A 17347-nucleotide genomic window follows, 5' to 3' on the forward strand; every position below is an offset into this window, starting at 1 on the left:
GAGTAATTATATAAAGTCTGGTTCTACTAAAACTCTTAGGGCAAAATCTCAACTTTGGAAATAAATGCATTCTTAAACTGAATCAGTTTCTTAAACATTAGAGTACATTTCTTCTAAAAACAAGGGATTTTTCGTAAGTTTTAAATGAAATTGTAAGACTGGATTAATCACGTATATTTAGTTAGTACTAAATATTCGACTCGTCTGCAGCTTCGCACGCCTAACCTATACATTTTTTATTACACGCTTTATTTCACGCTGTATCTCGCATGTAGCAGTGGTAGAAGTGGTAGTGGTAGTAGGGTAGCAGAGGGAACCTAATGTTAAAACACGCCGTTCCCCACTTTCCGCCCAGTGCCACTATAGCCTCAATACGATTATAGTATTATTTAAGTGTATTTGGGGAAAATCGGTAGGTTTAGGGTTTTATTTATTTTTGCTCGGGAAAACTGTCGTATTTAATAGAAAAATTATCTCATATTTATCTGAGTGGTAGAAGCTCGCGTGCGGTAGGTGCGGTTTTTCTCGTGTAAATTTCAATCTATCTATGCTGATCCACATCCTCCTATATCTTTCAGTGAAAGTCATATAAAATCGCTTCAGCTGTTACGGAGATTAGCCCGAACAAAGAGAAAGGCCGACAAACAATCATTTTTAAAATCCTTGTGTGAATAAGTATAGAGAGATAATGAAAATATTAAACATTTCATTTCCTCGAATCAGAATTGATCCTACAACCTATCACATTATACAGGCTTGTATCACAGGCTTGTACCCCTGTTACACGACTGACTTCATCATTTTTCCCAGTTTGTTATAAAACAAAGCGAAAATAAATTGATGAATGTATGAATTGAATGTATCTCCAGATTTTACCCTCCGTTTCAGTAGAGCATATGGATATACTTACTTGATGCAGAATATGCGTGAAAATAAATACAAATACCTTATTTTTCACTTAAACGGCTAAAATCACATGAAATTTAGTTTCGTGAAGACTAAAGAAACCTTTTAAGGGTAATTTACGGCGCGTCCCGAAGAAAACATTTACGGCGGGACGTGACGCGATCAAACTGACGCCATCTTGCTTTTTATGACATTTTGATTTTTTTTCTTTTGTTAACTTCTTACAGGCAGTGACAATGTTTTATACTTGATAATTTTTTTTAAGTAATATTTAGCTGAAAATTATAAAAATAATAAGAAGAAGCTATAGTGGCGTAGCGAAACAGCGCCTAACAATTAATGCCAAATTTCAAAATTCTACACCGCTAGTACGCGAGCCGAGGTCCGTGTCTCGCCCGTGACCTCGTGTTCGAGGATACCTTTAGTGACACCTGTAAAAATATGAACAATCCAAGAAGTCATTCAGAGATCCTGAGGTCTTCTCACTCGGCCTCCCACCAAGCTCGGTGACACTGTAAAGGCACACGGTCGAAAAAAATATAAAAATTATACAGTTCATCAGCGCCAATATCAGAATATTTTTCTTTAAACATATTTTCACTATACCTGCCCACCTACCTGTAAATATAAATTAATTATCTATTGTCGCGTCACACACAAAGCTTTTATCTCTGGTGCCAATTATTTTGTAATAACACGGCGGGCTAACGCAATTATTACTTTAAATTGAACGTAAAATATTCTCAGCAAATGTTTGTGTTTTATTATCTTTGTACGACGTACGCTACGTACGGTTTGTACTGATAACGTTTTATGGCGATGAAGGTAATGTATAGAAATTATAATTTGTAATAATATGTGATGTCATTGTGGCGTCTTATGAGATAGTGCTTGTGACTTTTTGTCAGCTTCCCGTTGTATTCTACGTATAGTATGCTATACGTAGAATACAATAGGAATACAGACAGAACATAGCGTTGAGACATTCTGTTATCACTTTTCGTCCTCTATCCTCTATCTAGAAAATCAAAATGTTAAATACTTTATTCTTCTACGCCCAATGTTAATAATGTATCTCCTATCTCCAGTTAACGTCAATCTTGTATTGTCCGACATGTCTATCCAATCACTAACCTGCATGCCGTCCTCCATCTCTGTCTATTTCAATCTATGGTTGCAATTTATGGATTAGGATTGATTATTAACATTGGGCGCTAGTGGACATTGAACCAAAGTTAAACCCAGTTTAACCGTCGCGTTTATCGCACGCTAGTATCCCTGTAGTTATTCTTATTTCAACAAACACAAAATTAACAATACAGACATACTACTCATAAACTATAAAATATATTTTTACAGATGAAATATACATTCCTACTGCTATTGCTGGAAGTTCTAACATCGTTTGCAATATCACAGGAGTATCAAGAAAAGCCTATATTTCGATACTTGCTGGCCCCTTCTCCTGATTCGTGCAAATGGTGTAACATGCGGCCCCAAAGGGTTGTCAGAGACAGTGTGTTGTTACCTAGGGTGGTAGATTTATTCGACTTACCCATTTTTGCTAATTTAATCCAAAACAGGCAGGATAATAGAGAAATTATTAAGAATATTATTAAACTTCTTTAAAATGAATTAATATTCAATTATAAATAAAAATATTTTGTACGTTTTTATTAAATTTGAGTTACAAAAAATAATTCCGGAAATTGCAGCTACACCCCTACGAAATAATAAAATATATAATTTTATGTGGATTACTTTTAAGTGAGGCCGTCTTGGACAAGCGGCAGATTACTCATGTGAACACGACGCATGTGGGTTCGATTTCCACCCGGGGGAGTGAATTTATTTTGTAGAAAATTATTATTTTCAATACGTTTAATAAATGTTTCACTGCCGTAATATTTAATAATGTTTATGCTCATGTATCTAACTAACCATTTTGTAAAAATGTTAATTAAAATCTTGAATAAATGTACATAAAACTATCTAAATTGTAATCAATTTGTAAAAAGTAGTATCTTTTAATGTTATTGTTTTATTGAGTACCATTGTTAGATGGGTTTGTTTTATTTTCAGGGTTCCGTACCTCAAATGGGACAAACGGAACCCTTGCAGAAGCACATCACGTCTGTCAAGAATAGTTAAGTCGAGATCGCGTGGATGTATCCACCTGAAATTAATGTTAAATAAACATTCAAACAAAAATAATAACCTTTTAAGTCAATGTAATCAATAGATACACGCTTTTATGCATCATTTCTGTTGCATTTTGTATAAAATCGATGAATAAGCAAAACCTATAGGGTACTTCTCGTGGACCGTTTTTTGTTTGCGTGTCCCGGTGTCCCAAAACATGCCACTGGGACGTACACGGTAAAAATGTCCCATTTTTTGGAATGCGATATAAATTTGATCGGTCGAAATAAATTTATCTGTGATTATCGTAGTAAGCAAAAGGCGAAAATATTAAAAGACTGAAAGAAAACACTGCTATAATAAAAATGAAATCCACGCAAAAAAACGAAAGTCATCCTAAAACACGAAAGCACACCTAAAAAGGACGAAAACCATTCTGCAATGTTCTGTTAAGTAACGAATAGAGTACCTTAATACAATTTTCTCTGCCTGTCCAACATTTTTGGTAAAAAAAAATACATTTTAAATATCAGCCATTGGAAATTTTAAAGAGAAGAATAGATATTAAATTTATATGAACATGACTTTTATTCGTATACTTAAAAACTGAACCACGATGACGTCATACATGCATAATTTTAGTGTAATTGAAATGACGTTAAAATAATAAACTGACTTTTTTTCAGATGAAATTGAATTACAATTACACATAACTATTTAATAGCAAAAATAATTGAAATAGAAACGTATAGAATGTTTGTATTAAACCTTCAAAAGGCAATATGTATATTTTTACTCATTTCTACAATTCAATCAAGCAGTGGCCTAAAACTCATCGATTTTAACAAATTTCGAAAAGAAAATGATGAAAATTTGGCACTTTTAAAAGATATCGTAAAGGCTGTACCGGAAATGATTAAACTAAATAGATTAGACAAAGAAATTACTGGTAAAGATGAAATGAAAGTGTTATTAAAAACAATAGTACCACATAAGAAACCCTATACAATAGAATATGATGGAAAATCAAATGCTTTGTACATACCCTTCATAAGAATACATAAAACACAAAAAACGAATCAAAATCCTAATATTTATGTAATTACTGAAGAATCAAAGAAAGTTAACAATAAAAAGAATTTTGTAGAACATGTTAGAGCACTTAGTGGAGTTAAAGACAAGATGAAATTACAAAAACATATTGACTTATTAACAAAAAAACTTAAAAATCGTATAGATATGCTAAAAAAGTATGACACATTGGTACATTTACTTAAGGACATACTAAGGACTCCGCAATTCGAGAAGTCTGGTGAGGACAATGACCCCTCAGCCCCTGGGACCTTGGCAGAGGACGAGATGCAGGAGACTCAGAAAAAACACAAAGTGTGGATACCACATTATTCACCGTGGAACTATTGGACGGTAATATTCTTTCTTAATTTATAATTTTACTAGTTAGTACATCGTGTGAAGGTTGTGGGCTCGATTTTCAAGCGTTGGAATAAACATGCTCTGGTAACTAGAGCAAAAGGCGTAGCCGCGTAGTTCCACTACTCAACACAATGCCTTGAAAGTTATGCGGGAACAGAGTGTCTTAACACTAGGATCACTCTGCTTGTATATCTATGAGGGATATAGGTGACGCAAAAAAAAACACATTAACAAACTATTTTTATTTCAGTATAAGAAAACAATTCATCAAGACGTGTGTCCAGGAAACCAAGTCAAAATGGGCAACATGTGTATATGGGTACCACCACATTAGACACAATATAAGCTTAATTGAAAAATATAGTTATTCTTTATTTTCTTTACCAAAAGGTTTGGCACCCTGTACGCTTCGCTCGATAGAATTGTTTAAAAAAACATTATAACAGTGCTCCTCATGCACATTTTTGTTTATTTCAATATAATAATAATCTAATAATGTGAAGTGGCGCAGGTACAATTTCGTCGTCATTCTTGGTTCGATTCCCACTTGCGGGGGAATGTAATATTTAATATTTTCATTTCCTCGCCCTGGAGTTAAAGCGCGGCGTTGAGACCGAGTGACTAAATTCTTTCCCAGGTTCCCTCTGTCCACCCTACCATGTGCGGAATTTGGCCTAAAATAACCAAATAAAATACTAATAGATATTAATGATATATTTATTTGAAATTACAAAACATACATTTTACTTTCAAAGCATTGAGTTTTAAGCTAAAATATAATCTATAACAATATTTTATGAGTTAAATATATTTTAATTCGTTATAATAATGAAATAAAATATCCTTTTTACTAATTTTTTCTTAAATTTTAACTTTAACTTTAAATAAAAAAACATTTTTTAATATAGTAACATTATAAATAAGAATATATTATAAATGCCAATAAAGAGAGCAAATTAATGGCACAGCCGTTTTACTTAAGAGATTCCTTAAATGAGTGGAATGTTTTTTAAAAAGTATAATCAAAATATTACAAATGAGAATTATATTTTATATATTAAGATATAATTACTCCTATATCAGATTTATTAAAACAAAATAATTAATCTTTTCATAAAAAATAACGTTTAAGCCTAAAAATTTCAAAGCTAGACTTCATCACTTTCTATTGAGTGATAAAAATTGACATTAAAGTGACAGCTATTTTTTTTACTATATTTGTTTCAAGTTTAGAATTATTAATCGAAATGAATTGTGTACAAACATGATATATCTCTTTATAATAAAGAAAAAGAAATTAGAAACAAAAGTAATCTGATATGATATTTTACATATTATTTATATTAAAAGTGCATATCAATAACATAATATCAAATCAAAATAATTTCTTACTTAATTTACCATAGCCTATCCAACGTAGATGATCATACTCCCCTCATCCCCAACTTTCCCACCAATAAAAGGCCGTTCAGATATTACGTAATGCAATGTTAATTTTTTTGACATCCCATACCCTATGCTCTCCCTTTCTTTTGTATATAAGCATTATGTAACACTCAGACACAATACATATACTATATAGATTTAAACTGAGTAACAATTATGTTAGTACTGTCAGTTGTTTTTATTTAAATATAGAATATGATAGCGACAGTCGACTCATACGTTTGGGAGCTATGACGCTATAGATGTAGATAAACACACACAATTGCATTACGTAATACTTGAATCGACCCCTATCCCTTCTCCTAATTACCACCCTTCGTTTTACCCCCTCCGCAATTCCTTCTCTCTATTGCCCCATCTCCCCATCTACATCAATACATAAGTGGGAGCGGCTTGCACCCCACAATTATCATCTCTGGCCGCCATTAAAACGTAACCATCGTTCCCCCACAAGTTGGACCATGAGTTCTTGATTAGCCAGTATTTTGATCCATTTAGGACTCCGTAGCCCACAGCTAGAACCGCGTGGTCGAGCTGGTCTACTTCATTTTTGCTGAAATTTTAATAAAAATTATAAAATTATCATTAAATCCTTCCTACTAATACTATAAATTAGCTTGTGAGGCTAATTGTTTGTACTACTTACACGCAAATAAAGAACACAAAAATAAAATTTCACAGTAATAAACTTTTGTGTATTCGAATCCACAGCAGCAGTTCTATAATTAGTGACTATCAATTTAATGTATACATATATAGTCTGGCAAATATGTTATTGATAATGGGAAGCACGCGCGGCAAATTGCGCAGAAAGCGTATTTTGATGTCTGCACATAGACACCCCCTCACGCCGGACCGATTCCCCGTAAGGGCTCGCGGGGAATCGTTGCGGGGTGTGACCGGGCTACGGTACAGTCGAGTGCAACGCTATCAGTTCATTACTATGAAATATGAATATAATATCATATAATGATAGCATCATATATACGGAATGGCGTAGTAGAGCATATTTTTCTAGTAATATTATAAAAATTAGTAAAAAACACCAAAGCAACATGCAAAATGAACATATGGTAAATTGAAAAATTAAATAAAAAACTGAATTAAATTATTATAATGAGGCCACATACAAATCTTCTCAATCCAAATTCAATAAAAAAAGTAAAATTTAAAAAGTAAATTTAATATATAAAATAAGCAAACAAATACAAGATTTTGGCGTTAGGCAACATGCAAAATCAACTTATGGGTAAGTAAAAAATTTTTTAAATAATGGAAATAGAGGTCTTAACAAATAAATTATGTTAATAAATTATATCTCCAAATTAAATCAAAATTTTATTACCGTTTTATTTAAAACGTTAATTAATGCATGCAAGAAAGTAAAAAATAAAAATTGACAAATAATAAAGCAAATAATCAAAATGGTAAAAGGCATTTTTGTTTACAATTAATTATATTCTTGTTTGAACAATATAGAGTGAGCTCGATAGTACCTTTAAAGATGTGTGGGTGCGAATTTCCTGTAAGGACGTAGCGCTCACACTGACGCAAATGGCAAACTATGGCAAAGGGATACCGCACTCTCATTTTTTGTACCTCAAAATTTATTGAAATAATTTACCCAATATTATTTTCTTTTATATAATCTTTAAAAAGTTTAAATATTGCCAGATATTTCTTTATTCATATTGCATAGTTTATAAGCTTGTATTATGCACACTGAATGTTTATGTTGTACATAAGTGTGTATATAGTATATACACATATACGTAAATATCATGTGCCATTAGTTATATAAGCAGAAGCTTAGAATTGATTAATTATTTATTGACTCAAAAATGTTATTATACTTTTCGGGCTAGTCTTGATTTTATTCTCGACAACAATGTATGGAACAGCTGATTATTTTGCGATATTTAGATATCCTCATTAAATTTTCGTTTTGTATAATTTACTTCAACATAAACATGATTAGATATTTTAATTATCGTATAGGTAAATGTGATTTACTAAGCGTGAGGTAAAACAACATAACAGGTAACACTGATCGAACGTTCTCTGCGCATACATATACTGCGCAATTTACCGCGCGTGCTTCCCATTATCAATAACATATTTGCCAGACTATACGTATATTGTTATAATAATACTTACCATTTAGGATCATAGTAAACGCCATTGGAATAGAAGCTGAAACTCTTGTGGGAAGCATCAATGGCGACAGATATGGGACCGTGTTTGAAAATTGCCAGCTAAAATAAAATAAATAAAAAAATTTTTTTTAGACGTTTCAAGCATTTAACAGAATAGACAGTGAGGGCGAACTTAATGTTACGTAATTATATTTTCTTATATGTTTAAGTAAATATATTAATTTTCTATAGTGACTATCAAACTAGAAATCATCTAAATAATTTAATTTGATTTAAAAAATCTAGATAATTGTATTATGATTTATATAATTTAAAAAAAAACTTACTTTCAATGCGTTTTCGTTTTTAGCCGTCACGTTGACCCAACCTTTGATTGACGTCACCAGCGTCACGTTGTCGACATGACAGTAGCCATCCTGAAAAAAAAATATTAAATATTATAAAACTATAGTGTTCTTTTTATGAATACAATAAAATGTACCTTTTTCTCAACTTTTTAGACAGAGGGAACCTAGTGTTACGACACTCCCTGTTCACCCCACCTCGAGACATTGTGTCGTCAGCGGCGAAACTCAGCTATGCCTTGTTACCAGAGCGTAGAGATAAAAAAATAATTCTTTACCCCGAGTGGGAATCGAACTGGATCGAATGGACTATTTAAAAATATTGTTTTGGCCCTAACAAAATATTACATTTTTTCTTAAATATCTTTCATGATAAAGACAAAGATTCGTTATGATTTTATAATAAGTATAAATTTGTGAGAACGGAGGCGACTTCAATTTGCTCGTGCCACTGCGCCCCAAGAGCCTCACTCTGGTGTATACAAATAAATAAAATAAATATAATAATACCTGTCCCAAATAACCACCGTAATCTTCCTCGGTGGGTAGACCGTGTTTCATTATCCATTGGTACGCTCTGTAATCTTCGCCGCCATCGCATCCGTTGTTGCCGAAACTGAACGATACCAAGTTAATTATAAACAAAAGCATAACCCAACTGCATAAACTAGTAAACATATCTCAAAATCGATATTAGAATTGAGAGTGGTTTATAAATAAGGACCTAAGTAACACTAAAATAAACAAACACAACTAACCCCCAAGAACAATCAACAAGCGCCTGCTGACTCAATCGAACCAAGTGCCCTCCATTGTGTAGGAAGAGAGCTCCTTCCACTGCGCCTACTGTGCCAAACGACCAGCACGAACCACACACTGATTGATCTAAAATATAAAAAAGACACAGATAAATATGTTTAAAAATAAATCTAATACCAATTATAATAGTAAGTGTGAAAAAATATATTAAACTAGCGGCCCGCTCGCGGTATCACCCGCGTGAACTATGTTATTATTAATTTCTGTCTCCTCGACTACGTCCTAGTGACGTCTATGCAAAATTTGTGATTCCTAGCACATGTAGTTTCTGAGATTTCGTGATGAGTGAGTGACGACCTTTCGATTTTATATATATAGATTATAAAATAATTATTTTTTGTTTCACGCTGTATCCAGCTTAGCCCAGAGGGAAACACACCGAGACACTCCGTTCCCCAAGCATGGCGGAACTCAACGCCGCTAATTATTTTGATACCAGAACGAGAAAATGAAAATATGAAATAATTCATTCCCATGAAAGGGAATCTGGTCCACAACAACAGTTAGTAAATGATAAATAAAATAAAATATAACTATTTCCCGAGCGAGAATCAAACCCACAACCACCGTATGCAAAGTCATACGCGTTGTCAGTAAGTCACACCTTCAAAGACATACCTTTAACTGGAGTTACTGCTCCAAACAATCTCCAGTCGTATTCGGGTGGCAATTTCACGCTCATCTCCTCTAACATCGCTTCGCTGTACGGGAATGGAAGACCTGGGGACAATGAAAATAATATTTCATTTCGGATCACTCATTTGATTTATCAATGACGTAATTGTACTTTAAAAAAAAAGTTTAATTAATATGTACATGTACTTAAAGACTGTCTACGCCAATAGTGGGTTATACGAGATAAGATAGAAAAGTACCAGGACAACATAACATATTAAGAGAGACTTGCTCAGCTTGATTAGATAAAAGTAGCCCCCTTTACATAAAAAAGCAGATAATCCAAAATTAAATATAAAAAGTACCAGAACAACATAACAAAGTGGGGATATCTCACCTTGGTTGGGCCCGGAGTATCGTCGTCCGCGGAGAGCGGAGAGCTCGTCCTCAGTGCGGTCGGCGAGATGGTTCACCGACATCGTGAAGCCGCGACGAGCTCGGTTATTAGAGTGAATGAATCTAAAGAGGAAAAAAATATGATGTAGCCTTTATCTTATCTCACATTAATCGTCGATACAAATTTCGGTCGTTTTGTACATCGTACCCATACATCGTAACCCATCTCTAAATCTCTCTTCCTGGATAAAACAAGTGCAACTATTTAATAACAAAAATGTTCTTTTTGATAACCCATAACCATCGCGTGGTGCTTTGCGTGCCACAACGACCGCAAAAGTTTTTTTTTAAATTCAATTAATATAATCAAAAATATTAAAGATATTTTTGTGAAAAATTATTAACATACCTAAGATTCTGCCTGAAGATGTTAATCCTTTTTGCGTGTTCAATGTCAGATGCATATTGCTTGTTGTGTTTTATTTTGAATCTGTTGAAACAAAATATACCTATATTAATTCTAAAGAAAGGTTGCATTTTAATGAAAAAATTTAACTGTATTGTCGCGATACTGGAAACACGTTTAATAATTCATTTAAAAGTTTATAAAAGAAAAATACAAATATAGATACTTAAAATTGTTTACCAATAAAAATAAAATTTATTTAAAGAGGCAATCCAATATGTAATTTTAACATAGATTATAAATACATATAATATAATTTAATTTAAAACATAATTTCTTTATTTTAATGATAAAGACAAAGTAAAATTTCAAAAATATAATATGATTTTGAATTGTGACCAAACTCTCAATTTTACTTTACCTGTCAAATTCACTCTCGACATGACCATCGCGGACTGGATGAACAAATTCCTTCATAGGATTGAATGTTGCAAAGTGTTTTGATCCAGGTCCAGGGAAGGAAGTGCACTTGAACTCTGTAATAAATATACAAAGTTAATTTTAAGTATATTGCCACTAATTTCCGGCTTAATATAAGGTGGTCGAGGCGGAAAGCAACGCCGCAATATATCTTTGTAGTGCAAAAAATGTTAATAATTTAAATTTGTAATGGTTGGTCTTAAATGGTAAATCTTAATTGTAATTTTTATTTTTATTGCTCAAACTCTCCAAAAACTTTGCTTTATTAATTCACGTTTAAAAAACGACTTAAATACTCATTTAAGCCCTACGCGTTTTCCACAGTTTGTGTTTTTTTTTTTTATTTTATACTTTAATAAAAGGGGAAATTAAAGTTACACTAAACTAAAAACATAATACCTGGATCAACTTTAAAAACATCTTGATCAATATCATCCACATTGTAGTCCCTATAATCGATGTAATAGTGATCGTAGTGGGAACCTAGTAAGGAATTGAATCCTTTCATTTCGTATCTGAAAATAAAAGAATATTTAGCTTACAAGTACACAAGGCTATAAAGTGATTGTTAGTTGGTCATATAAGAATATGAGATCGAATGGAGAACGAACCGTGAACGGCACTAGAGTACCTCTCCTTGATATTCTTTTATACACCCATGGTGTATTTAAACTTCAAATTGCTGGGCACCGGAAACTAATGTTTTTTCTAGCCAGAATTAAAAATATGGAAATCATTTTTTCAAATACCGAAGCTACTATTAAAAATAATTAAATAATAATAAGTAATATAATAATAAAAAAATATTTAAAAAATACCCACCTCACAGGAATAGCAACGGCATCTCCCCCCAAACTCTTCCTGTATTTCACCCACATTGTATATTTATTCACTTTATCACCAATATTCATGACCATCCGCCATTTTGAAGTGTCAGAGTCTTGCATTGTTTCTGTACCTAAAATTATATTAAAGAAATTTATTAAATGCACATAATAACTTATAAACATTACAATTTAGGCCAGTTGTGGCGCAGAGGCACAAGCATGTTACTGTAGACCCAACAGGTTTTAGGTTCAATTCCGGATTTGAACATAGAATATTTTGGATTATTAGATGGTTGACAAATAGCCCCATGAGTAAGTCGATTAACTGGTTGTTAGCTAGTTGGAGCATTAATTAAAAAAATAAATTTGTCAACTCTAAGAGAATTGATCAATGTCAGTCAGTACGTAGATGTACTGACAATAACTTACCAACAAATTTGAAGTCAGTCATGTCAGGCAAAACTGACTGAATCCCGATGCTCTCATCTTTCGTACCGTTCACTTGCAAGCATGTATCACGATTTAATATTTGTTCTGTCGTTATTGGCGCTATCTGTGAATAAATATAAATTATTTATTCATTCTCCCGGCGTTAGGATCCACCACCGTCGCATTTACAGTCAGACGATACGCCGCTTTATTAATTAAACACTATAAAATTGTTAAATATCTATATTAAAAATTGCTCATTTTTGGCAAATCATCTTTAAAGAAGAAATTCTATGACCAGATTAAGGAAAAATTAAAAAAAGTTTGAGTTACGTTAATTTCATTCTAAATCTGTGAACTTTTTGTGAATAAACACGTGATTGTACGCAAGAAAGATTTAGCCATATTCGTCCGTATATTTATTTAAAAATGTAATACATAAAAAAACAAGATCAACGACCTATGAGCAACGAACATGTGTTAAATTCGTAATAGAATACAATCGTGACTAAAATTATTAACAAATAAATAGGTACCTTTCGAACTTAAATAAAAGAATAAAAACAGTTTTAGAAGATCTATTGCTTCTTTAATATACAATTACTTAACTTTTCAATGATTTAGTAAATGAGGCTAAAGAAATTCCGGATTAATTTAAGAACCCGTTTTCAAAAAAAGTTTAAAATCTAAATAAAAAGCTATGATAATCAAAACCAGAACCATAACATGAAAAGAATATTATAAAATATGAATAAAATATAAAAATTAAAACAAAATACCTTTATGGAGGTGCCAAACTGTGGATAGACAGAAGCTGAGAGCTGATAGGTTTTGACCATTGTGCCATAATAATCGATGCGAGATTTGCCATTTTTGCTGTCGAACCTGTTAAAACATTCTTTTTAATACATGTACGTAAACATCTCTGTACGGAGTTCAAATCCAACTCAAGGGAATTTCTTATTTATAAAATTAACAAAGAAAATAAAGCGCGGCGTTGGGTTCCGTCGCCCAACTCGGAAACGGAGAGAAAATGAAGAATGGAGTATCTTGACAATAGTACTCTACATCTACTGATCTGGATAATCTGGATATATTAATAAAGTATATTTTTTATGATAAATGTTATGAACTATAAATAATTAATTTACTAGATGTAACTAATGAAAATGATGCATTCTAGTTATATAATTTTGAATTCAAATTACATTTAATTAAATTAAAAATGTAACGAAGTTATAAGAGTAATTTATTTTTTATCAGTTATTTACAATTCAGAAGTTATTTTGTCATAGAAATATTTGTTGAGGCGACAAAAAGCTATTGGATTATGCCTACCAGCACGTTACCAGATTGGGTCAATTAAAATGTTTTAATTATAAGCAATTCCTCGAGTAAAGATCGAATGAGAGGCCGTCGTGACGTAGGAGCAAAAACGTGACTGTAACGCAGTTATGGGTTCAATTCCCACTCGGGGGAATAAATCATTATTTACTTATATTTTCATTTCTTCGCTCTGGTATCAAGGCAAAATCACGGCGTTGAGGTCAGGCGTCGGTCAGTCAATGCCTGGAAAATTCGGAAAGTGGAAAACGGAGTATCTTTACAGGTTGAGACAAAGCATGGCGTTGTTACTTAACATAGAATGTCTCGAAATTAGTGCAAAGTGTTGAAAGGAGGTTCTACCCTGATATAAGCAGGATACAGCATGAAATGTTATCTTATCATTTTACTTCAGCATTATTCATTTTTTTGTGTAATACTAAAAGATTAAAATATTTTAAGTATTTTTTTCCTATTAAATCAAGCAAATCTTGCTGTTACAATTTTTGTATCCAAAATTAGGTTAAAAAAATAACAGAATACAACAAAGTAAATTAAAATCTTAATCATAAGTTCAAAGACCTTTTATACAAACAATTGCTAATTACTAACACTTGATTAAATAAAGAATATTGAGTCACATTACACTGGTATTTAGGTATAATATTATTGAATTAATTTAGTTTAAAAATAATTTAAACAAGGTGTTAGTTAGTTCCACTACTACTAGGGGGGATGAATTTCTTTTAGAGAATGAAGAATGCTTTGGTAAGGAGACCAATTGTAAACAATATTAAAAAAATTGGGCTATGTAAGGCATGCTCTCCCACACTGCAAAATGCAGGACACTGTAGTGTGAAACTAAGAAAAAAGAAAATGCATCTAAATTCTAGGGCCTATGTTAAAAGAGTGATGAAATCTCCTTGTAAATTTAAAAACATTTTTTTAGCTTTACACTTAGAGAGAACCAGGGAACCTAGTGTTAAAACAATTTGTTCTTATTACTAGACTTCCATTCTTTCAGCCAAATTCATGACAATCCAATCCAAATCTTTATGAATTTACATATTAGCCTCAATCCAAATCTTTATGAATTTACATATTAGAAAATACCAAGCAAGTTTGTATATATTTAAATATTAACTCTAATATAAACAGCAAGCCAATATGTATAATCTAAAATAATAATGTACAATAAACAACAAGTTATCATGAAGCCGCATGACCTATAGATAAAGTTCATATTATAAGAACTTAAGACTGACCTCATGTAGTAGACACAGGATTTATATGACAAATTTAACTTTAAATTTATGACCCATACACCATACGCTTTTATCAACACTAATGTTTGCCTTTGGTATTGCTGTGGCTTCCCCATTGTCAAAAAAAGAAGGGTTGTGTATGACACATAGCACATTATAAGTGCTTGAGCTGCAGGTACAAAAGATAACGTTGAATTGAATAACATGATGAAAGCCTTAACCTTCTCCTATGGGTGGACTTTAGATTATAAAAGTAAGATTTTCACCAATAAACTATTCAAGTTAACAATATTTGTAAAGATGGTGAAAAAGGATGTAGAAAACGAAGTGATTTATTAAGTTAAGAGTAAAAACCTAGTCAAGATAATCCATTTTCCAATTTTCTCACATAAACAAGAAATGAGTGTGTTCTTTCTACACATTTTTATTTCTTTTTTAAATATACTTATTATAAATAGACACTAATCATATTGTTTACAACTTCACAAGGTCTTTGATCTGAACAACTGTATAATCTACAACATGGATGAGTAATTATAATTAAAATAGGTACCTAAACAATATGTTTCAATTATTGAATCATCTCAATAACATAGACTACTTTAACTTAAATAAGAAACAAGAGAATAATATAGCATTGTATTTCTTTTTATTCTTATTTAGTCTTAAACTTTCATTCTTAGTAATAATAATTTTTATCTACTATTACTATCTCCTATTACTTGGAATATTTCGGTTAATGAAGCAAAGCTAAATAAAGTATTGCATTCTTGTACTTTTTTATATCTAATTATCACATTAATCTTATACTTATAATTGTTTTATATTAATGTAAAGTATTTTAAAATATCTGCATCGAGTAAATGAAAAAACTTAGTAAAAAAGAAATGAAAGACATTAAAACACGTTAAAATCACAATACACGCCAAAATTAGCACAATTTCCTACAACATATTATAAAAAAACTATTTAATAACTGTAAAAAACAACTCACCAAGCGTAGAATGGTTCGTGGAGTTCTGCATAAGGAATATTTAGCAATCCCTTAACTGTATACACATTACTCCATTGCGGCGGAGAAGCTACGAAATTGAAAAATAAAGCAATTAAAACAATTTATTCTCGGACTTTACAGTGTCTAAAATTACTGTGATAATATAAATAATAATAGAAATGATTGTATCATGTTAATAATATCTCAAAATTTACATAATAAGAAAAAATCAACAAAAGAATACAAAAGTAAAACCGGGTAGGTAGTGTAATTAACTTTTTTTCGTTCATATTTTTTTATCGTTTCTTGCACCTTGTACCTAAAAAATCGTAATATAAATCTATTATATTATTTAACATAAGTTTATTTTACCTTTATCCACCTTTAACGCTGTGGTAGAACCAATAAAAATAAATAATAAAGCGCGCAAAAACATTCTGAACGTGCGCTCACGATCGCCGCCACAATCAGAATGACAATTTGTCAAATAGCTGACAGTTAAATATTTTGACTGTCGGTCGACCGTAAGGTAAGGCATTGTTGTATTGATATGTTTATCTATAAATATTAATAATTAAATAATATTTTGAGTCTCCTCGCTTATTTATTCTCATTATGTTTGTTAATACATTAATCTATTAAAGTAATATAACAACTACTTATTTTGTCACCGGCTTGAAAAAAATGGTGGTATACTCTTGGAATGACAATACTGGTTAAAGTGCCTGTAAATAATAATTCCACTTATAAAAATTATTTAAATTGTTTTATTTCTAGAAGGAATAACTTTTAGAGCACAAGGATTCGACTGTAAACGCAACGGTTGTGGCTTCGATTCCCTCTCGTGGGGGAATGAAATATTTATTATTTTTATTTCTTCGCTCTGATATCGAGGCAAAGCGCGGTGGTGCCTTCAGAATTGCCTCCACAATTCAGCAGAAAATGGGAAACGAAATGCCTTAACACTAGGTTCCCTCTGCCTACCCCTCTGAGTGCGGGAAATAGCGTGAAGCTAAAAAATATATTTATTGATATTTTGTATCAAAATAAGTTTCTTTTCGTTGTTATTCGTATAGAAAAGAAATAAAAAGAAATATATCTAGCATAAATGCTAAAGCCCGGCGTTGAGTTTCGCCACTCAACACGCAATGCCTTGAAAAACTCGACGGAAAGTGGGAGTGTCTTAACAGTAGGTTCCATCTATCCTATCCTGCTATACGCGAGATACAACGTGAAGCTGAAAAACAAATTGCTAAGTAACATAAATATTTATATATAATTTTACTTTATATAATAATTTTCATGGTTAACTTACTTATAAGCCACTGTGAACAGTGTCTTACTAAAAACACACATTATGTTACA

The 17347-nt window shown here is 31.9% G+C and overlaps 3 protein-coding genes across 3 annotated transcripts; 2 read left to right on the forward strand and 1 right to left on the reverse strand.

The window, feature by feature from the left end:
- Window positions 1-1590: 1590 nt before the first annotated feature.
- LOC146533607 (uncharacterized) lies at window positions 1591-2837 on the forward strand. Its single transcript, XM_085195140.1, has 2 exons — window positions 1591-1731; window positions 2266-2837. Exons 1-2 carry the CDS (start codon window positions 1720-1722, stop codon window positions 2533-2535), a joined length of 282 nt encoding a protein of 93 aa, XP_085051266.1. The 5' UTR covers window positions 1591-1719; the 3' UTR covers window positions 2536-2837.
- Window positions 2838-3740: 903 nt separating this feature from the next.
- Window positions 3741-4816, forward strand: LOC146533608 (uncharacterized). Its single transcript, XM_085194028.1, has 2 exons — window positions 3741-4473; window positions 4733-4816. The coding sequence occupies exons 1-2, from the start codon at window positions 3802-3804 to the stop codon at window positions 4814-4816; spliced, it is 756 nt and encodes a 251-aa protein (XP_085050154.1). The 5' UTR covers window positions 3741-3801.
- A 369-nt stretch (window positions 4817-5185) lies between these two features.
- Window positions 5186-16501, reverse strand: CtsK1 (C1 family peptidase 26-29-p). Its single transcript, XM_085194027.1, has 15 exons — window positions 16355-16501; window positions 15983-16070; window positions 13180-13285; window positions 12401-12524; window positions 11967-12102; window positions 11544-11659; window positions 11086-11200; window positions 10668-10748; window positions 10260-10381; window positions 9866-9967; window positions 9187-9313; window positions 8939-9044; window positions 8411-8500; window positions 8086-8183; window positions 5186-6481 (listed from the first exon to the last, which is right to left on the reverse strand). The coding sequence occupies exons 1-15, from the start codon at window positions 16416-16418 to the stop codon at window positions 6295-6297; spliced, it is 1662 nt and encodes a 553-aa protein (XP_085050153.1). The 5' UTR covers window positions 16419-16501; the 3' UTR covers window positions 5186-6294.
- Window positions 16502-17347: the final 846 nt, after the last annotated feature.

Source organism: Heliconius melpomene, chromosome 12, assembly GCF_056956725.1.
Source record: "Heliconius melpomene rosina isolate 202511_hmr_F chromosome 12, ASM5695672v1, whole genome shotgun sequence".
NCBI lineage: Eukaryota > Metazoa > Arthropoda > Insecta > Lepidoptera > Nymphalidae > Heliconius > Heliconius melpomene.

What these genes read in the sequence shown, in the direction of transcription:
- LOC146533608 (XM_085194028.1), top strand. Translation starts at nt 3,802, where the DNA reads ATGTTTGTATTAAACCTTCAAAAGGCAATATGTATATTTTTACTCATT. An exon ending in CACCGTGGAACTATTGGACG is followed by an intron (nt 4,474 to 4,732) that starts GTAATATTCTTT and finishes TTTTTATTTCAG; the next exon opens with TATAAGAAAACAATTCATCA.
- CtsK1 (XM_085194027.1), bottom strand. Translation starts at nt 16,418, where the DNA reads ATGTTTTTGCGCGCTTTATTATTTATTTTTATTGGTTCTACCACAGCG. An exon ending in TGTTTTTAAAGTTGATCCAG is followed by an intron (nt 11,201 to 11,543) that starts GTATTATGTTTT and finishes TATTTATTACAG; the next exon opens with AGTTCAAGTGCACTTCCTTC. An exon ending in CTTGTTGATTGTTCTTGGGG is followed by an intron (nt 9,045 to 9,186) that starts GTTAGTTGTGTT and finishes GGTATCGTTCAG; the next exon opens with TTTCGGCAACAACGGATGCG.